Source organism: Melozone crissalis, unplaced genomic scaffold (genome assembly GCF_028551555.1).
Source record: "Melozone crissalis strain CALT ecotype California unplaced genomic scaffold, PUWL_Pcris_2 ptg000026l_1, whole genome shotgun sequence".
Classification (NCBI taxonomy): Eukaryota; Metazoa; Chordata; class Aves; order Passeriformes; family Passerellidae; genus Melozone; species Melozone crissalis.
This window is the reverse complement of record NW_026535804.1, coordinates 3,845,578-3,867,129: the sequence shown is the minus strand read 5'-3', so window position 1 is coordinate 3,867,129 and position 21,552 is coordinate 3,845,578. Positions and strand designations below refer to the sequence as shown.

Here is a 21,552-nt window from a genome sequence, read left to right as displayed (position 1 = left end):
CGGAGTCACCGCTGGCTCCGCCCCCTCGCGCGGCTCTCGCGCGGGCGGGGCGGGGCCCCGGGTCGCTCCGGCAACATGGCGGAGGCTGAGGGGGAGAGCCTGGAGTCGTGGCTGAGTGAGTACCGCGGGCGTGCGGGCACTGCCCGGCCCCTCCGACCCCGGCCCCGCTGCCCCCCGGCCCCTCAGCCCCTTCCCAGCGCCTCCCTGCAGCCTCCGCTCGCCCGACCCCGCCACCCCCCTCAGCCGGGCGGGAGCGCCGGGGCCGTCCCGGGGAGGCCGGGGGGTGACAGCGCCCTGAGGACGGGCTGGCACAGCCCCCCGGGCACGGGGGAGTTTCGGCACACCGGGCACGGGGTCTCGGCACCCGGGGATGCGCCGTGCCGGGGGGAGAGCCGGGGCCTCCCCTCCCGGCGGTGCGCCCGGTGTGGGGCGCGGCCGGGGCCGGTGGCAGCTCCCCGCGGGACCGGGGCCACCGGGCAGCTCTGCGGCTCGGCCCCTGCGAGGCTGCTGCTTTTTCTTGTCCATAAAGGGTCCTGGTTCGTGTCTGTCCCTCCCGTCTCTTCCCTTGCCTGGGTTGTGGCCCGTCGAGTGTACAGCCTGAGTGCTGTTCGTGAGGTTCAGAATTGTGGGGGTTCCCAGATGAATTAATTTATTCTTGTGTTACACAACTGTGATGTTCAAGCAGACAAATCCTGCTTTATGCTTGGCTGCAGTTTCAGGGTAGTTGTGGACATCCATTCCGTACAGGCTAGAATATATCAAACCCCTTTGTCAGGCTAAGGTGCCTTAAAGGTTAGAGGGGACAATCCCCCGTTGGTGTTGATGCCCAGCCCCTGCTGAGTGTCCCCTGCCTGTGTGTCTGTCCCATGGCATTTGGGCTCTGGCTCTACAGAACACAGGCATGTGATTCCTGAACAAATCAATCGTAACTGTAAGTGTTTTTTATATATTCTGCACACAGGAGCTCCTGCTGCTGTCCCTGGGAGGCCATGCTGCACCTCATAGCCTGTTGCCTAGATTTTCTTCTCCTTTTTTTAATAGTTATTTGTTTGATTATGGCAGCAAGTGAAGTTCCAAGTAGTCAGGTACTGGGCAAACAGCAGAAGATGGTTATTACCCCAAATACCTCAGACTGCATAACCTGTTACCCTTGGAGCTATCCTTCCATAAACAAGATTACTCCTTCTTTCTTGGTATTTTTATATAAAATTCAAACATGTACATGCTGTCATGGTCTGTTATCCAAGTTACTGGCCGAAAGATGTTTTCATCCATTCTCAATTTAGCTCAATCCCTTCTGTCCCCTTACCGATTTTGCTCCTCCTCTGAACTCCCACAATTTGTCAATATCTTTTGTTGTAGCCAGTGAGACACAAGAAGGAACACCCACATCCCTTCCTTGCAATATTTCTCTGAGGAGAGCTGACTCACCCAGTTCAGTTTGTGTGTGAAAATGTCTCTAGTAGGAAGGATATTTTGGGTTGTATAGCCTGGAATGCTTCCTGACTGCTTGTTTTCTGGGGATATTTTTTAATTGAGGAAGTTAAGGGAGAGGTGATGTGTCCTTGGCCAAGGGGCTACAGGGAAGAGTTACAAAGGCCTTACTCACTATGAGAGGCATTGCAGCGAGCCTGATTGCAGCGGGGCACACATTTTTCAAGGCTTGAGTGCTGCCGTCGGATTTAGGAGGATGCTTTTCTGCCAGGTCACTGCTACAGGGATCGCTGTGGTGTGGCTGGATCGCCCCTCCCATCGCAGGGAGCGGAGCCGTAGGGCCGGGCGGGCAGGGCTGCTGCAGCTCCCGGCTCTGCCCTGCCCTCCCGGGGGGTTTCTGTGCTCGTGGCAAAGCCGTGGCTGATGCCAGCCTTGAGGATGTGCCATGCCCGAGGGGTTTCTGTGTTCGTGGCGAAGCCGCGGCTGATGCCAGCCTTGAGGATGTGCCATGCCCGAGGGGTTTCTGTGTTCGTGGCGAAGCCGCGGCTGATGCCAGCCTTGAGGATGTGCCATGCCCGAGGGGGTTCTGTGATCGTGGCAAAGCTGTGGCTAATGCCAGCCTTGAGGATGTGCCATGCTGTACCCCCCTAAGGGAACGACTCAGCAGCACAGCCAACTTCCCAGCCACGGGAAGATGGAGAATTTCTGACTGAAAATGTTCCAGGTTTTTTTTTTTTTCCTGTGGTGGTGTGCAGCTTCCTGCTGCCCTGCCTCTGGCATCAGGTGGAGTCACAGAGCCATGAAGTAACATCATCCTCGTGTCCTGCTGCTGCAGCAAGATCTGCGCCTCAGCCTGGGATGATCTGGCATCATCTGCATGTCCTGCCTCATTCCAGGCAGCTGGGATGAGAGAAGGTGATCCTTCCTGTCCCCTCCTGGCAGGCAGGCTCTGCCTCTGCTCTGAGCTGAAACACAAGAAGGTTAGGAGATAATGCCAGCTGTACAAACACAACTGGAGCTTTTGACTCCAATGCTGCCTTTTCTGCTGCATCCAAAAGGAAGCTTCTTGTACCCTGCTCATGTCAGGCTAAGGCGGTGTTCCACTGTGGAACAGATGAGATGCAAATGGATAAAATATTATAACTGTCTCAATTTCTTTTTTCCTTTGTTTGTCCGGCTTAGTGTTCTTTTCTGCCCAGGGCTGCAGAGTCTGACTGTTAGACTGGGCATGCCTGGGCTGGGAATCACAGGCTAAGCCTGACCTGGGGAAACTCTTTGTTGGGGTGGCTTTTGGCTCATTTCAGTAGAGAAATGAACCCAGAGAACAGGAGCATTTGTTATCAGCCAGTTAATGGTCTCTGGTTCTCTTCATTCCAGCTGCTCTGTGGTCCCCTGTTTTCCAGTATGGTTTCTCTCTAGGGAAAACAAACACCTTTGTTTCATATCTAATTATTAATCTGAATGTTGCCTCATTAGCATTTCAGTCTGGCAGAGCACCTGAGGGCTGAGAGGCTCTGATACTCAGGGTGGGAGTGAAGCAGCTTTGTTTGTCCTGAGCACATTTTAAACAAAAGCTGAAAACTGAGGTAGAAGTGGTGGCAGGACTGGGGCAGTGCCAAGACTTCAGTCCCCAGATTGCTAGCTTAGATTCATGTGGTTGCCAGTGTGAGATGGGATTTTCAGGAGGGGACCAGGTGGACAAGTGTCTATGGAAGCAAATAACTGTTACCAAAGGGGCCTTGGTTGCAGTTTCAACAGAAAAGCCAAGGACTTGATATTCCAGAGCACCAACTCTTCATCCTGGACTGAATCTTTTCACAAAAGGGTTGAAGCATATTTATAAGGCAGCACACATGAGCTCCTTGCCCACATTGTAAGCATTCTGCATAAAAAGAGAGGATTGTAAGTCACAAGTTGATAGATGTGACACAGCTTGCTGCAGGTGAAGTGAGGGGATTCCACTGTGCTGGGATGCTGAGTCCATGGGGCTGTGCTGAGACTGGGGACAGCTACCCCTACACCCTGGTGTGTTGTGTCATGCATACACATCAATCTCCAGAGCCAGGGCAGGACTTGTGATCAAGCTCATTAACTTTTATGAACCAAGGTTTCATATGGAGGTTTTATGGATACTAGAAATAGGAAAATTCTTCATGTGGAACAGTGCTTCCCTTTGGCAGTCACTCTCTCCTTCTGAGACTTCACTGTCTTTGTGTGAGAGCTTTTGCAGAAAAAACTTAGATGAGTCTGAGAGCATGAAATAATCCAGTGTCATTGCAACACGTTTTTGGAACAGCTTTAAAATTAACACTTTGAACATAGGAAACTTGGTTACATTTTCCTGTTTATGCCACATCATTTTCCTAAATTCAGGATGTGCATCCATCAAGGTCCAGTTGGTTGTGTGTCCTTATCTGTTTGTGCTCCTCCTGCATTTATTAAGTAACTTCCCTTAATTCCAGCCAGGAACTGAGTGGTTTGTCTTCTGGGCCTGCTGAGCACAAGAGGTGCTTGGGAGCACCAAACTACCACAGTGCTGTTTGACTTGCATGAAGAGGCTTTAGATTGTTGTAAGTCCATGGTTTCATGATGCTTCCAGGGTGTTCATCAGTTGGAAATGTGGTAATAAGTTTAGGTGCCACGTGTTTGGAACAGTTGTTTGGCTCTGCAGAAGTTGTCTTTTAAACTGAGCTTGCCTTGAATCTCTTAAGACCAGCCTGGTAGCTTAGTGAGTTCTACAGGATATTATCTTGCAGTCATTCCTCCCTCACTGCTGTCTTCTGCTCATCTAGGGTCCCATGGAGCTCAGCAGTGCGCACAGAGATTCATTCACCAGTGCAATATTTTACCATGCCATCCATGGAAACATTTACTTGCTTTACAAATACCATTCAGTGAGGAGGAAAACCTGAGCAAACCGTGCAGGATGGGCACAGCAGGAGAGCTCAGGTGCACTGGGAAAGGGAGGGTTTGCAGTAGATGCCTGACAGCTGCTTAGCTGTCTCTGGAAAGGTAAAAGGATATGTTTTAATGATGATAAAAAATGACACTTGGTAATGCAGCATGTGTTAGTTTTGTTATGCTTCCCTCTGAGATGAAAGTACAGAAATGTGTGCTGGGTTTTTTCCTGCCCTTCATCCCCTGCTCTATACTACCTGACTAAGCAATATTTAATTTCCTAAACCTCTTTCCATTATATTAAAATTTTTAGGAAAGTTTCTTAAAGGCCAGCTCTTAGATATATAGAGACAGGTACAGCACATTATTTCTTCCCTTACAAGAAAGAAAAAACATTATGTCTGGTCATCTTGGCTGGAAAATTAGGTTAAAGCAGGAATGTGATCTCCTGTAAATTCATTGCTGCATCAGGGTTCAGTAAATACCTGGAGAAGATGCATTCAGAAGCAAAGAGGTGCTGATGGCCCCACTGCTCTGCAATCAGTGAGGTCCTGCTGCTCGAGGGAGGATCCTTCAGGAGCCTGAAATAGCCCTGTCAGTGAAGTGTTGATCTCTTAGCTTCTGCATGTTGGATTTGAGTTCCTGATCAGGTGCAGGCTGCAGTGTTTATTACCTGCAAGAAGAACTCAATGTATAATAATAAATTTCAGTTCACAAATCCCAGGCATCAATCAAAACAGCTGGCACTCCAAAGGCAAGTGCTAAGTGACTGATATTAAACATCTGATCTTCCAGCTCTTCCTTCTGCAAAATTCCCAGGGAATACAAAAATAATTTCATATGTAGAAAGTGTGAGGGTTTAACCTTTAAAGAATTTATTGTTACAGCCAGATAGAAAGAGACAGCTTTTCAGGCAGAGGAAACTGTGAGCTGAAATATTTTATTCTGTGCTCTCATTTAAGGATATGAGAGTAGCCTGTCTCTAAACACTTGAGATTTGGCCACCTGTTTTCTTTGGAAAGCAGTGGTTCTTACTGGATGTTTGGATGTCTCAACTTGGACACACCCTTTACCCTGAACAGACATGCCATGTGTGAACTTCTTTCTCCTTTGTTAGAGCTGGCAGTTTATGTCAGATGCTTTTCTCTAGGAAATGTGTGACTTTTTACACTGTTTCTTCTCTTGATTGATAATATGTTCTCTTTCCCTTGCCAAAGATAAAGCCACCAACCCATCCAACAGGCAAGAAGACTGGGAATACATCATTGGATTCTGTGACCAGATCAACAAAGAGCTTGAAGGGTGGGTGTCCCAAATTGCTCTAGACTTAATAAATAAATGTTCTTTAAAGTGTAAAATTCCATTACCAGACATTTACAATGTTTTTTTAATATATACTGATATCACAAGGAAGAGCTGGCTACAACAGAGAGAAGATGCTGCTTCTCCTGTGAAAGGCAGCGTGGCTAATCCAGACTGAGCACTGGGAAACTGGGAATTCTGAATCTGCTTCTAATTTCAGGATCAGCACCTCCAGGGTTCTCATCTGGCCAAAATTACTCCATTTGCCAGTCTGTAAAATGGGGTTATCACTGATAATGCTGGCAGAGCTTCACATGTTTAAAATCTTTACTTGCAAGACACTTTGTTTAAACAGCAGAATTTGTGAAAGTGTTAAAGTCCTCCCTGGTGTTTACCTGTTCTGTTCTAGGCCTCAGATAGCTGTGAGACTCCTGGCTCATAAAATCCAGTCACCACAGGAATGGGAGGCAGTGCAAGCCTTGACAGTAGGTAGTCCTTACCCCTAAATCCAGGCATTATCCCATTGCATCACCTGGGTGGGGTGGAGGGGGCACAGGGTGTGTCCATGGGGTCAGCTGGGCTGAGTGCCCTGGTCCTGGGAGGGAGTGGGAGGTGGAAGGGAGCAGTTCCATCCCTTAAGTGTCCAGAAACAGTTCTGGGTTAGTTTGAGCTGCTTTCCTTTATCTTCAGGCAAGATTGGTGTTTATTGTTGAGGCCAAGTATTGAGATAACACAGACCCAGATGCACCTGGATGAGGGTGGGACACCAGGTGTGCCATCCCTAAAGATGGGAGATGGATGTCTGCATGGAGCAGGAATACTTGTCTCCCTGACAGGGGCCCTTTATCTCCCCTCTAAGCTAGAGCACATACTGTTATTGTAGGATTTTTCCCTTGGCTTTCAGCCCCTGTTTCTGTTCCTTGAATGCAGGTGCTGGAAGCTTGCATGAAGAATTGTGGGAGAAGATTTCATAATGAAGTTGGGAAGTTTCGCTTTTTAAATGAGTTAATAAAAGTTGTGTCTCCAAAGGTTAGTCCCTGAGTGTTACAGCTGTAGTTGCTTTTTGTTTGACCTCTGTAAGCTACAGACAGCATCCAAAATATTTGCAGTGTTCTGTTTGGCTCATTGCACTTATTAGTCATTATTCAAGAGCATTTGTTAGCTAAGCTCTTGTTGTTTGGGGGATTTTTATGCCTTACTAAATCTCTCAGGAAGCTGTACTGAATTGCTATCACTATACAGTCTCTGGGCTGTTCTAATCCTTCAGGTAACTCTAAAGGGGTTCTAAAACTTGGGCTGTGTTGTTTTAAAAAACAAAATTCCAGTGATTGTGGAAGAGAAATGTGATGCAGAGGTTAAAACAAGAGGTTTGACAGCACACCATGGAGTTCTAGTCCTCATTCTGCTGACTTGCTGTGTAAAGAGTGCCAGGCTAAGTCCCTCAGCATTCATGATGAGTTTAATGTGCTGAAAATCTTCCCTATGGCATGATTGATGCAACAATGCATTCCCAAATTCTCTCCCATAAGACAGAGGAGGAGGTGGTTCTCTGTACTGCTGTAATTTTTAAAATAGCCAAATCCTGGAGCCAGCAGAACAGCTGCTTTTTCTTTTGCTGAAGGTAATCACAAAGCTTCTCTTCACTGTTATTTCTAATCTATTAGAGGAGCACCTTTTCCTCCTAATGAGATGTACCTTAGACCATCTTGGAACTTGGATCATACACCTTTGAATGTATTTCACTGAGCTTCCACAGAGCTTTATTTTTAGAAAGAAATTAAGAACATGAAGAATTTGGATCTTTTTTCCCACACTTAGTACCTGGGGGACCGAGTCTCAGAGAAGGTGAAGTCCAAAGTGATTGAATTGCTGTACAGCTGGACTGTGGCATTGCCAGAGGAATCCAAAATCAAGGATGCCTACTACATGCTCAAGAGACAAGGTAGGGAGGCAGCTGCTCGCTCATGCATTCTCTCCAGCCTGGGCTTTGAGCAAGAGTGTCACAAAATATACAGCTTTTAATTAAATGGGATCAAGACAAGCTCTGAGGGGAGATAGAACAAGGGAGAAATTCTCTGAAAAGCTTTTCATTATGTGTAAATGCCTTGGGCAGGGTTGAGTTGGCTCAGTTAACTAAATTAGGGAAATACCTTGCAAATACTTTTGTTTTGGTTTGAAGGGCCTTTTCTAAGTTCTTTTTTTTAATGGAAGTAGTTATTAGATTATTTGAACAAGTCTAATTTAAAGTGAAACAAGGGCTTCCAAGTAGCTTTTTGTGTTCTTTTAGCTAAATGGCTTTGCAGCTGTTCCTTTTGTTCAGCTGACACACATTTCTTGTGTAGGCACAATGAAAAAAACTCAGTAGCTTCACAAGAAAAATAGATTCCATGAAAGCTCTGGAAACCATCCTGTCTTATTAGGACACACATACTGGAAGTCATAACTGTCCCTTGCAGCACTGTGGATGGATAAACTAAAGGGGCTGAAAATGGTTCCTCCCCTTCAGAGGCAGAGTTTATCTCATTTTGTGGGGTTGGGAGAGCATCCAGGTGAAGTCAGCCTGGGGATGTGGATGTGTTGTTCACTGGACAGATGTGTGTTGGCTCTGAGAGAAGCCTGGGTGTCGCAGACATTTTTTCATAGAAATCCTTTCTTTGAGATTTGTGCATCTTCTGGGAAGCAAAGGCCCCAGAAGAAGAATGTAAACAATTGTTATCAGCTGCTGTAAATGCAATAAGATGCACCTGTGATTGGTTCATATTCCATGGGTACAATTAAGGGCCAATCACAAGAGCAAGCTCAGAGAAAGATTTCCTAAACACAGAACTTTGTTTTAAATTCTTTTCTTTTCTATTCTTAGCTTAGCAAACCTCTGCAACTTCTCTCCTTATTCTTTTTAATATAGCTAAAATGTATTATATATCTTATATCCATAAATCTGGCCTTCTAATAATGAAACAAGATTCTCATCCTTCTCTCACCCTGGAGACCTTCTCCAGGTTGCTGTAATACCTGGGAGTGCCTGTGTGCCCTGCCTGCTGTGAGTGTGTGTGCTGACCCACAGGATCCCTTTCTGCTTTCAGGGATTGTCATGTTTGATCCTGTGATTCCTGCAGACAGAACACTGATTCCTTCCCCACCACCTCGTCCCAAGAACCCAGTGTTTGATGATGAGGAGAAATCCAAGGTACAGTGAAGGCTTGTGACAAAATCACTAATGAAAAGTGATTACTCAGTGCACATTTAGAATAAGGAAGCAAAGTATAATAATGTGGCTTTTATTTTAGGGGGGATGATCTGTATTTTTGCAGGGTTCACTGCTTTGTCCACCTGCTTAACCCAAAGTTCCAGTTAAGACCTTGTCTGTGTTACCATTATGGGGTTACTTATGTTAAAGTGCCATCCTACTGAAGTACTGGAAAGCAGAGAATGTTTCACACACAGGAGGAAAAATAATGTATGGGAGAAATAACTAGTGCCAGAAGTCACTGAGATGTCATAGAATATGTCCTGTGTAAAAGTAGGAATGCAGCAACTCACATAGATAATAAACCCCAAATGACTCCTGCTGAAGTCCCTGTAACTATGGAAGCTATGTGAGCTGTGTAATACTGGGCTTTATCCATTTTCCCCTGAATTGTTCATATGGAGTCCTTTTCTTTTGCGCAAGGGTCTTTATTTGTTTCCTGACTATAATTTTCTTGTCTTTCAGCTCCTAGCCAAGTTGCTGAAAAGCAAAAACCCAGATGATTTACAAGAGGCCAACAAACTTATAAAATCCATGGTAAAAGAGGTAAGAAATTCCTGTAGGATTGGTTCAGGTAAGCAGTCTGCTTTCCAGGTTTTAAGCAGTTTGACTTCAAATGGTGGAGAGCTTAGTATTTGATCTCTAGCTTGTACCTAGGAGATGTTTGTGTCACAGAAATGTGATGTTTGTGTCTACAGTTGGTGTCTCTGGTGGATGATGGGGCAGGAATTGAATGTCTCTTGTAAATAACCACATTCCCATCACTCAAGGTGGGATTTCATATCAAGGTTTGGTGGGAGCATTGTGGTACCACCCCTGGATGCTGAGGACTGAGTCACTGCACTGGTTTTTCTCACAAACAAGTTCATGGAAACACCTTCCTGTTTGCAGAGCTGTGCTGCATCCACCCATGGCAGTCATTCCAATCTCTGGAGTCCAGGAAATGACTCACTGGGATTCTGGCAAATAAAAGGATACCTTCTGGACTGTAGTGGTTGTATAGGTTACCAAGATACTTCATTCAAGCTCCTCTTGTCCCCAGGGCAGATTCTTCTACGTCTTCAGTTGAAATCTCCAGTCAGAGATGGGTGGACATTTTCCACCAGAGTGTGCTTGTTGTTCCTAGTAAATGTTTTGCCTCAAACACCTCTCTTTTGTTAAGTGGCATCAAGTGAACAAAAAAAAAAAATCTTCTGAAAAGGTCAGAAAGAAACTTCTTGGAACTTTTTTAGTGGTGTAATTATACATTGAAGTCTGTCTAATGAGACTTTTTGGAAATATGGGGTTGCCTGTAATTTCAGAATGGTGGTGAAAAGACAATAAAATAAACAAAGCTTCACATGAATGAAGAAGGGTTTTGTTTCCTTTTTTCTGGCTTAATCTTTAATAGTAGTTACTTGACACATTTGCAGATAATATCTGTGTTTGTGTTGCTGTGAGCTTTCAGAAGGAAACTCACCCTTTCTGTCTGTGCTTTCCACCCTGAAGGATGAGGCTCGGATCCAGAAGGTGACAAAGCGCATGCACACGCTGGAGGAGGTGAACAACAACGTGAAGCTGCTGAATGAGATGCTGGTTCATTACAGCAAAGAGGACTCATCAGAGGCTGACAGGGAGCTCATGAAGGTGGGTCTGAGCTGCTCCTTCTTCCCAGCAATCCTGGAGTCAGTCCTTTCTTACAGACTTGAGTTTTGCAGAGAATTGCAAACACTGCAGTGTCGCAGACATTTTTTCACAGAAATCCTTTCTTTGGGATTGTCCATCTTCTGGGAAGCTGAGGGCCCCAGAAGAAGAATGTAAACAATTGTTATCAGCTGCTGTGGAATGCAATAGGATGCACCTGTGATTGGTTCATGTTTCATGTGTACCATTAAGAGCCAATCACAGGAGCAAGCTCTCTGGAACACAGGGACAGAGAATTATCTTGTTTTTAGATTCTTTTCTGTGCTTAGCTTAGCAGCTCTGCAACTTCTCTCTTTATTCCTATTAGTATAGTTATAATGTATTATATATCATATATCAATAAATCCAGCCTTCTGATCAAGAAACAAGATTCTTGTCCTTCTCTCCCCAAGCGACCTCCTCAGGTCGCTGTAATACTGCAGTAAAATGGAGAGCAGTGGTGAGAAACAGGAGCAGTTGCTGCAAATAGCAGGCAAGAAAATATCCATGTTTTTAGTGCCTTTCACCAAAAGACTGGGTGGGGAGTAGCTCCATTTCATCTATGCTTGAAGTGAGGTGCAGCTGTTCTCCAGAGGTGCAGCTTGGCAGAACCTGCAGTTTGTAATTCTGGATCCTATAAGGGCACACAGCTTGCAGGTCATAACTGTCTGTTGCAGCACTGTGGATGAATAAACTAAAGGCTAAATGGGGCAGAAAATAGTCCCTCCCCTTCAGAGGAAAAGTTTTAGCTTGTGTTTCAGGCTTAGGAGGACATCAGTGAAAATCAAAACGATCACCAGGGATGACTTGGTAGGCCCAGAGCCTTTAAGAATTGCACATTATCTTATTAAAAAAATCAAACCCACTTATTTTTAACAACAAAGTCTTTAAAGAGTGGTAAGAAACGTGTTTGTTTCTGTGAACCATTTTGTTACTGCCGCCTTTCTGCTGTGTGGCTGCAGACTCAGTAGTGGTTGCAGCACAATTGAAGCCTAATTGCTGAAGCATGATCCTGCTTTTTTAGGGACTGCTGTACAAGGAAGGAACATGTCTTTTGGATTAGAACTTGACCATAGGTGCTGATGTGAGGGAGGACTGAGAAGTGTGTTGGCAATGCAGGTTGTGTTACCCCAGGCTCACGTAACGCTGCTGGGCATTGTGAGCTGGGCACAGAGGCCATCCTGGCTGTGCAGCCACACTGGCACAGTCAGCATACTGAGCCTGGTCTGTTCTGGGGGTCATTCTGTGCTGACTGGTGCTGCTGGCAGTGGCTCCTGGCTGGTGAAACCCTCTGTCCTGATCTGTCTTTCAGGAGCTCTATGAAAGGTGTGAAACCAAAAGACGGACACTGTTCAAGCTGGCCAGTGAGACAGAGGACAATGACAGCAGTTTGGGTAAACTAAACCACACTTTTCCTTTTTAACTGCTTTTGTGCTCCTTGCCTTTGTAAGGATTCAGCTATAAAGTCATTTCCTCACTGTAGGTTCCTGTTGCTTTAATAAAGGACAGGCCTTCTCTCTTTGTGCTTATCATTTCAGTTCAGGCAAGGACTGGACAGTAAAGTTGGTTCAGGGGGATGGGAGCAGTGATGGGGGACAGCTGCTGCTTTGGGAGGGGAAGGGAATTGCTGTGGGGAACAACCTTGGGCTCATTTTTTTCTTGGTACTGCAATGTGTGTGGAGCTAGAAAAGGTCAGGGTATTGCTTATAGAAATGTGGCACAGGCAGAGTGATGGAGCTCATAGCAAAATATTCATGGGTTTTCTTGCTGATTATTTAGCTGAAAACTGAGCACTCTCAGCATTAGTGGGAACAAAGTGACTAAAGCCTTGGAGGTCATTTTTATCTCTCTTGTAGGGGATATTCTGCAGGCCAGTGACAATTTATCACGTGTGATAAATTCTTATAAAAAAATAATAGAAGGGCAAGTGATCAATGGTGAAGTGGATCTCCCTGGGATGTCTGTAGTGGAAGGTGAGTTCCTGGGAAGCCAATTGTTTAATTTTTGAATCCTGCAATTCTAAGTGTTTTGAGCAATGTTTCCTGTTTTGTTAAAGTAGCTTTTGATGGTTCTTGTGGCCAACAGTTTGTGAATCAGAGGGGAACAAGAAGGCTTCTGAGCAGTGAATAAACAATTCTGGACAGGAGCAGCAGTGCTGCAGCTTTGCATTCTCCATTGCTCAGTCCATATTATTGAAACCTTTGATGACATCAGTAGCAAACCTCCATGTGAGCAGTTCGTGTGGCTGGAAGTTCTCATACATTTTCCTCCCCACATTTGTCCTGTTTCTGAATGGTAATGTGTAAGAAGGAGATAATTTAATCAAAAACATTTTATCAAACAAGAGCTGAAGAGTAGGAGCTGGACCAGGGATCCTTTTCCTGGTTTTGCAAGTAATTCCAATTTGTGAATTCAGGCCAGTTGCCCATTTCACACTTGAACTTCACCATTGAAAGCTCTGGGCATGAGTGTGACAGAATTACCACTTGAGACTCAAACATTTTTGCTGCTGCCTGGCAGTATCTTACAGGGACAAGACTGTTCTAAATATGAAGATTGAGATGGTATGAATTTCCTTCAGCTTTCCAGATCTCTGGTAACCTCTGTTTATTATAATGCTGTAGGATCTCCCAAAGCCTCATCCTAGTTCAAAAGATTTTTGAAGAGATCACGAATTTCATCCTTTTAAGTATCTGTGTTGATTTACATAGTCCAGACAGCAAATATCCTTTCTCTGTTACAGAGAGCCATAAGCCATGCTCAGATGAGGATCTCTCTGCTAATTTCTTGCACACACTGGGTTTGCTCTGAGCCTTTTGCCTTTTTTCCTAGTAATGCCCTTCTCCTGTCTGCTGCAGGGAATAACTCCACCAACAATCTCAACACCCTGATCGACCTGGCTGGACTGGACGTCAGCAGCGCGCCGCCGCCCCCGCTGCCCCCCAGGAGCCTGGCAGCTGCCCCCAGCCCAGCCCCCGGCCCAGCCCCTGGCCCAGCTGAGATCCCCATCCTCCCTCCTCCTCCCCAGGCCTTCGTGCCCCCGCGCAGCTCCGCCGGCCACGGGGAAACAGCGCCCGCTCAGCAGGGCAGCACAAGCAACTCCCTGTCCTTGCTGGATGAGGAGCTCCTGTGCTTGGGTAAGCTGCTGAGGGGCCTGCAAAAGGGCTGCTCAGTCCATCCTAAGAAAGGCTACTTTTGTGTTCTCCGTGTTCCTGGGTTCCAGGGAACGCTCCCTTGCATCATTCTGAGTATGAGCCCTGGTCAGTGAGTCAGTGTTAAAATCTTCCCAGAGCTGGCTGCAAGGAAGTAACTGTTTAGTGCATTTGAAGTCTAATCTCTGGGGCTGGTGGGACATTGTGCTAAGGAGAAGGGCTCAGAAGGGCTGTGCATAGGAGCCTGCAGGATGCCTGTCTGTGGAGCCCAGGTGTCAACAGCAGAAGGCAGTGCTAATCAGGATGGGTTAGAAGAGCTGTGTGCAGGGCATGACTGTTGGCTGCTGGTGCTGTCAGTCTCTTCCTCATCACAGACTTGCAGTCCATCTCAGTGTTTCATCAGGTTCTTGGGCTCTGGAAGAGCTGAATAAAGTTTTGATGCTACTGAAACAGCAGCCAAGGAATTAGACTGTATTCATTTTCTCCTCCTATTTTTCCCTTCAGGCCTGAATGACCCAGCCCCTGCAGCAGGGAAGGAGACCTCAGAGAACAACCAGTGGAGCATGTTTGAGGTACAAAGGAGGAGTCTCAGGGAAGGGGAGGGAGGGAGAGACTGATGTTGTGGGAGGTCTCAGGATACACTGTCACCTTGGAAAAGCATGTGATCACACACACCCAGGCAAAGGGGCAGTCTGGCTTCGCCCCAAAAAGTGGGATAGCTGTGTTTAAGCAGAGTAGGTATAACCCTGAACCTGGCTTTCCATCTGTCCCCATGATGTTAGTCCTTGCTTTGCTTAAATTACAGATCAGATGTAGTCCTGACTTAGGCCACAGACTTTGCTGCTTGTCACCCAGAACATGTTTTTGTGGTAAACCTCTGTCCCTCTGTAACAGAGCAGTGCCATCTCTGCATCAGGGCCAGCAGTGAGTTAGAGCATCTGCCTGTCCTCTCTTCCAGAATGAGCAGTTGGACCTGGATTTCTTTAATCCGAAGATGGTGACTGTTGCTTGCAACCCTGCAGGGAACCCCCTTCTCCATCCCACATCACAGAGCACGTGTGGGACATCAGCCACGCTGCCTTCTGCTTTCCCAGCCTCCCAGCCTGCTCCCAGCATCCCAGCCCCAAACTCAGCACCGTTTGTATTTCCTGCTGTGCCAGCTGCCCCTGCAGGGCCTCCTAAGAATATTCCAGCTGCTCCTGGCTACTTCAGCTCGTCTGTGGGGGGCAATATGTCACATAAGATGGATGCTTTGGGACAACTCCTTGAAGAAGCCAAAGGGTAACCAAAAGTCCTGAATTGCTTTGGCTCTGCAGTTAGAAGCCAAGCTCACGGCAGTGCCAGGTTCTGAGGGTGACTTTCAATTCTCTGGTTTGGTAGAAATGTGGGATTGGGATTTTTCTTCTCAGAGGTTTCAGTTTACAAACTAATATGAGTTTCCCACCTCTGGGAGGGAAAGGCAGGCAGAGCACACAGCTGTACTGTTGCCTGATCCAAAGGTGTGGTGTGAAGGACAATTAGCTGTTAAGGTACAAGAGGCCCCATTTCCTTCCTGACTTAGAGAAGTGACCCCAACCTGACCACCACCCTTGTCCTTGTAGTTCTCATGTGAGATTGTGCAGAGTCACAGACCCCAGCCTGACTCCAGGCTGCTGCTTTGTCCTTGTGTTAAGCTGTTGCCTCTGGGTATTGGTGAAATTCCTGCTTCCCTTCCAGCTCCATTCACCATGGCTTTTCTGTCTCTCTTGCAGGAGTGCCACCCAAGGCATGGTGACACCTTCAGTGTTCCCTGGGGTGACTTTGCCAACCACTGTCACCCCTGCCCCATTAGCAGCACCTGCAGGGCTGGCAGCCACTGCCTCTGGGGCCCCTCCAGCTCCCTTCCCAAGCAGCTGCCCTGCTGGATCAGGAAGTCCTCTCTTCCAGCCAACATCATTCCAGCAGCAAGGCAGTCCCATGAAAGCACCTGAAATTTCTTTGGCCAATGTCCACGTTCCCCTGGAATCCATTAAACCCAGTAAGTATTTCAGGTTTTTCGCTTTGCTCTGGATACTTTTAAAGGCAAAGCTTCTTGTCAAAGTTTATGAAATAGAGAGAAGGGATGAGCAGCTCCAGCTGAACATGCTGATCACCTGGTGCTGCCTTATTGGAGGATGAATCCCAGTATTACCAGGTAGATTGTGCCTGGGCCAGTCTGACCCTTGCTGCTGGGCCAAAGGCAGCAACTGTGGTGTGTCACCCCAGAGACACCTTTGGCTTGCTGGAGATTGCAGCTGGGCACTGAACAAGTCCAGGCTTGTTAGGAACTCCATTTACCTCGGGAGGGAAGGCTTCAGGCTATGGTGAGGAGGAAGGAGATGGATTCTGTCGGAGGGTTAATATCCAGAGGTTTATTCCATGGTCACAGAGGTCTGAATCTTGGTAACAGCTCCAACAGAATCACGAGCACATGGTCTGATTGACCTTTTAAGCTCCGGGGGGAGGGAAGGGGACAGGTGAGCCACCAACCAGGTGGGAGGGGCAGGGTCTCAGGGGAGGATGACACCCAGACAGGCCAATGACCTCTGGGCATGGGGCATCTTTTGAACCTGACCAGCCACACGAAGACCTTCCTGGAATGTTAAGCCTGATTGACAGAACTCACTCAGCAAGGGTATTACAGCAACCTGAAGGGGTCGCTGGGGTGAGAGAAGGACGAGAATCTTAGTTGATGATCAGAAGGCTGGATTTATTGATATATGATATATAATACATTATAACTATACTAAAAAGAATAAGGAGAGAAGTTGCAGAGGCTTGCTAAGCTAAGAATAGAATAGAAAAGAATCTATAACAAAGTTCTGTGTCCAGGGACTCCGTCCCCAGCTTGCTCCTGTGATTGGCCCTTAATTATAAACATGGAACATGAACCAATCACAGGTGCATCCTATTGCATTTCACAGCAGCTGATAACAATTGTTTACATTCTTCTTCTGGGGCCTTTGCTTCCCAGAAGATGCACAAATCCCAAAGAAAAGGATTTCTGTGAAAAAATGTCTGCGACACAAGAGGGCGAGGGGGGAATAGGAAGAGAGGTATTGGCACACCTGGGGAAGGGACATGGAAGTTTAGAACAGGACATTACAACACACTGCAACATCTGCCTCAGACCTTGTGCTGCAGCACAGACCTGCATGCTCTCCCTTCTCCCCCTGTCAGGCAGTGCCCTGCCCGTGACAGCCTACGACAAGAACGGGTTTCGGATCCTGCTGCACTTTGCCCGGGAGTGCCCGCCCGGCCGCTCGGACGTGCTGGTGGTGGTGGTGTCCATGCTGAACACGGCGCCGCTGCCCGTCAGGAACATCGTGCTGCAGGCGGCCGTGCCCAAGGTAGGGACACGTGGCACTGCAGCGAGGGGGGCCTGGCCGTGCACTCTGGGGCTTGGGACAGCCTGCTCTGACCGTGCCACAGGCTCTGCTTGTGGGGATACCGGTTGTTGGTTTTTCTGGGTCTGGATTGAAGGCACTTGAGACAGTAATTCGTGTTCACACTCAGGTGTTTATTATCCCTTATCAGTAAAACAGTCTCACTACTGTGAGTTCGGCAGCTTTTCACTAGAAGGCACAAAATGGCCAACAATCTCTTGTTACAAGGTCTTTTAAGACTAAATTATCCAATTAAGAACTGACACCTAGATAATTTTCCCTTTTAACCCAATCACTGATCCCAAAGAGCTGCAATGGGGACTTTTCCACCCAATTACAAAATGCCACCCAAACCCATGAAGAAGGAGGAAGAAGAAGCATGAAGAAGAAACCCAGGATGGCACCCTGTGCCCTCCATCTTGCTTCCATCCACAACACACTAAAAATCCCAAAACCTCAATTTCTCACCAAGTGATACACCTACACTACTCTCTATAATCTATTTCACACTTTTGTGGATTCCAGTTTATCTTGAAGTCCAGGAAACTTTCAGCATGAATGAGGGTCAAAGTCAGTGCTCCCCTGGGGGTCAGGGCAGACAGAGAAATATTCCCAGTGCCCTGGGCTTCCACAGTGCTCTTTCCAGAGCACAAAGGTTCTTGTCAGAGGCAGAAAACACTGAGCAGGATAAGTCAAGATCTGCTTGTTCCTATTGTGTTTTGCAAGCTGGGCTGGCTCTTGTTCCCTCATTCTCACTTGTGGGTTGATTCTCTTATTTGGATATGGGCAGTTGTCCCCCCAGCCTGTGCATGCATCCTTCATTGTCCCCAGGGCAGGAGATCATCCCTGAGGTTCTGTTTTCTATTTCATTTGCAGTCCATGAAGGTGAAGCTACAGCCACCCTCTGGCACTGAGCTGTCTCCGTTCAATCCCATCCAGCCACCAGCTGCCATCACCCAGGTCATGCTTCTGGCAAATCCTGCCAAGGTGAGAGGGGCACTGGGATTTCTCCTGCCCTCTTCAGACATGTTTGATATCAGCTGAACTCTGTGGAGGGGTGGGACCAAACATTTGAGCAGCTACAGCTGTTTGTTCCTAAAAGTTTGGACTTGATGATCTTGGAGGTCTTTTCCAACCTGAATTATCTGTGATTCTAATGTGCCCTCCAGAAGTGGTTACTATGGAATGTTGGTGCTTCAGTTCAGGGCTAGATGAGGCTCTTCCCAACAGTCTTGGCAGGGAGAGGCATGAGAAGGGGCAGTGTACTTCTTCCAGCCAAAGGGCAAGGATTGTGTCAGGCTCAGCTTTAAAGGGAAGCAAAGCTGCATCAGGAGTTTGACTCTCCTGTGCACTGAACATGCCTGGCTTTGCTGATAATTAGATCAATGCTAAATTAACTGGTGCTGTAGCAGTACTTCTGATGAACCAGCAGGCAAATGTCAGATCTTGTCTGTTCCATCATTCTCTGTGACCAGGGACACAATGGGGTTGACCCTTCCCTTTCTGCTGATGATGCTAGGAGCATCTGAGAAGATGTTTTTCCTTGCTGTAGTCACTCATGCAGTCAGCCAGCTCTGCAAGCACAAAGCTGAAGGACTTTCTAATTGTTTGACAAATTTAAATGTTTATACTTGAGAATTACAATGAAAGTGCCCTTCAAGTATCAGCTAAAATCTCAGATAAAAGGATGAATGTTAGAGAGGTTTAGTGGGTGTTTAAAAAATTTTGTGGCTTGATTGAAGGGCTGCTTCCATCTCATGCTTACTGTATTGCAAGGCATTTTTCAGAGCAGGAACTGTTTTATCTTCCTCCACATGATGAGGAATGTAATTTTTGGAACTTTTCCAGCAGCAGTCTTTAGGCTCTTGGGAGAGCAGCTGAGCAACTGGCCATGTCTGTGCAGTCTGTGCTCACAGATCATTCATGCTTCTCTTGTTCTGCTCCATGCTAAGCAGTAAAAGTTTTCTGGTATGAAAAGTGTAAGGTGAATAACTCAGGTTTGTAAATAGCTGAACTCAATGAACTTAACCTGAACCCTCCTGCCCCTGCTCTGTACAACAGAAGTCTTGTGCTCTCTGTAGAGCTGTCACAGTGAAGTGTTTTGTTCAGGGCTGTTGAGCTGGGACTGTTCTCACATTGCTTTTGGGTTTTGTCTTTCCTGCAGGAGAAGGTGAGGCTGAGGTACAGACTGACCTTCACCCTGGGAGATCAGCCCAGCACAGAAGTGGGTGAGGTGGATCAGTTTCCCCCGGTGGAGCAGTGGGGGAATCTATGACCTTAGGACACTGCCAGAGACTGTGACAGGACCAGGGCAGGATCCCACAGGACTGGAACGGATGTGCCGTGGGGAGGGACACACATGCTATCCACTGGTGATGTTCAGCTTTGTTTACATGTCCTGACCACTCTGCTTGTAGCTTTAGTCCAGAATGTTGTGCCCCACGTTTGAAGGGGCCCTGGAACACTTATGCCAAGCATGAACTGAGAGGCAGCCAGCCACAGGCGCTGCTGGCTGCTTTTACTTTGACCTCTGGGTGAATCTGGTTCTATCTTCCACTCTATTAAACTTGAAGTTATTGTATTTTGAGGGAAGACCTGTCAGCAGAAGGGGATTTAGTTGGCTTTTCCTGCACTGCTGTCCAGAGATCCCGACAGGCTGTGGGGTGATGATGCCGCGAGCGAGCGCAGAGCCCTGCCCGACCCTCCTGGGCCTGTGACCTCCTTGTGCCACACGGGCCCGTGAGCATGCTGAGCAATAATGCTGCTCCATGAGGGAATGCTTCCTTTTTTACACTGAAACAGCACTTAGCTCCCTTCCCCCTCTCCTGCTTCATTCCCAAGGGCCCGTGTAAGCAACCCCTCGCTCCGTGTGTGCCATACTGCTGTATCTTTACTTGTTCTATTTATTTTATGCTGCTGGCTGCCACCCTGGGGCATCCATTTGGGGCAGCTGGTGCTGAGTTTTGTCTGCAAATGGTTACACTGGTTATTTTTTTTGCTTTCATTGCATTCCATAGTGTGAGGAAAAGAGGAAATGCATAGTGAGGAGGAAGGAGGGCTGGAGGGTATTGGTCAGTATTGGAGGAGGACAGCACCTGGAGCACAGAACTGTCTTTACAATCACTAGTCAGGGCAAGTGACTGAATCCAGGGATAAGGAGAGATGCCTCTCATGTCCCCTCATGCAGGCAGTGTTACTGGTATAGTCAGATACTGTGTTTTATTGAGTACAATGACCTACAAGATGTAAATAATCGAGCCATAGAGTATTAAAACAGAACAAGCAGGCAGAGAAAGGAAGAGGCTCCTCTGGGCCGTGATGGGGCCTGTGCTGGGTTAATGCCCCATTTTCTTTGTTCCCTGTATTAAGTGGCAAAGTGCAATTGTCCCCACAAAGGGGAAAAGAGTTTTGTTGGACATCAGTGCTTACAGGAGAGCTGATCCCTTAGCTGCAATCTCCTAGAAATAAGGTGTAAAGCACCACAACTTGGTTCCAGCAGCCCCTTCTTTCTTCTCGGTTTCCAATCTCAAGCAGTGCCTCAGTGAGCCCTGACAGACTGTTGTAAATTAATGGGGGTTTTTAACACCCATTGACACGAACACAGAGATGCCTGCTCAGTCCTTGGACACTCAGCTCTGCATTTCCAGCAGGGCTGTCAGCTCTTCTCAAACGTGGAGTGGGAGCAGCACAGAGAAAAGCAGTACAGAGGCTCCTGCCTCGTGTAGGAAAACTCCACAGGAGAACATGATGCTGGAGTGAATGGTGGCTGTAAAATCATTGCTGCAAACACAGCTTGCAGTTATTCATAGTTGAATTTTCTTTACTATGCTGCAGAGTAAAAATCCCTATAAATGAAAAAATGGGATTCACAAGCCTCAGGCCCTCATCAGAGGCACCGGGCAGCTGCAGGAACCCCTGAAGGTGGAATTGAGGCTTGTCCTGCTCTGAAGCCTGTGGAGATCTCAGCCTTGTCAGCTCCTGGTGCAGAAGCCAGGGGAGAGGGATGGGTTGTTTGGATACTAAAGAAAGTTGTTTTAAATTGATGGACTGAGAGATAATGGACAAGGAGAGAATTCTTTCTGCCTCAGACATGTTCTTGCCAGCACTTTAGACACAGTAGGCATGGGGGCAGTGCCTGGGTGGTGTGTCCTGAGGAGCAGGGTCACTGCTTCCCTGCATGTGGATCTCACTGTGACTTGAAGGCAGGAGAGCACAGGTGCTTTCAGCAGCAGCAGCCACCCAGACATGGACACACACCACGGTCCTGCTGCTTTGGAAATTAAACCATGAATGTTCCTTGTCTGTAGGGTGAGGTTCCTGCTTCATCCCCAGCAGTCCTACCTGTACATACATCTCCAATGCATTTGTGCTGCTGCATGTTGAATAAATCATTTTCCCTACCTGGCTCTGTGCTGGCCCTTTCTCGTGACAGCTCCTGCAGTGCAGTGCTGCT

General features: G+C 47.2%; 1 protein-coding gene across 1 annotated transcript; it reads left to right on the top strand.

Annotated features, from left to right (window-relative positions):
- Nucleotides 1–34: 34 nt before the first annotated feature.
- On the top strand, nucleotides 35–21,499 carry GGA3 (golgi associated, gamma adaptin ear containing, ARF binding protein 3). The gene is made up of 17 exons (XM_054278807.1): nucleotides 35–115; nucleotides 5,550–5,634; nucleotides 6,044–6,119; nucleotides 6,565–6,663; nucleotides 7,453–7,576; nucleotides 8,718–8,821; nucleotides 9,347–9,427; nucleotides 10,370–10,507; nucleotides 11,856–11,937; nucleotides 12,400–12,516; nucleotides 13,402–13,680; nucleotides 14,200–14,267; nucleotides 14,654–14,976; nucleotides 15,447–15,712; nucleotides 16,894–17,063; nucleotides 17,976–18,086; nucleotides 19,264–21,499. Exons 1-17 carry the CDS (start codon nucleotides 76–78, stop codon nucleotides 19,372–19,374), a joined length of 2,274 nt encoding a protein of 757 aa, XP_054134782.1. The 5' UTR covers nucleotides 35–75; the 3' UTR covers nucleotides 19,375–21,499.
- Nucleotides 21,500–21,552: the final 53 nt, after the last annotated feature.

Excerpts from the sequence above, each read along its gene's own strand:
- GGA3 (XM_054278807.1), top strand. The coding sequence starts at position 76 with ATGGCGGAGGCTGAGGGGGAGAGCCTGGAGTCGTGGCTGA. Across the intron at positions 116-5,549 it reads GAGCCTGGAGTCGTGGCTGA|ATAAAGCCACCAACCCATCC; the intron begins GTGAGTACCGCG and ends CCCTTGCCAAAG. Across the intron at positions 10,508-11,855 it reads CTGACAGGGAGCTCATGAAG|GAGCTCTATGAAAGGTGTGA; the intron begins GTGGGTCTGAGC and ends TCTGTCTTTCAG.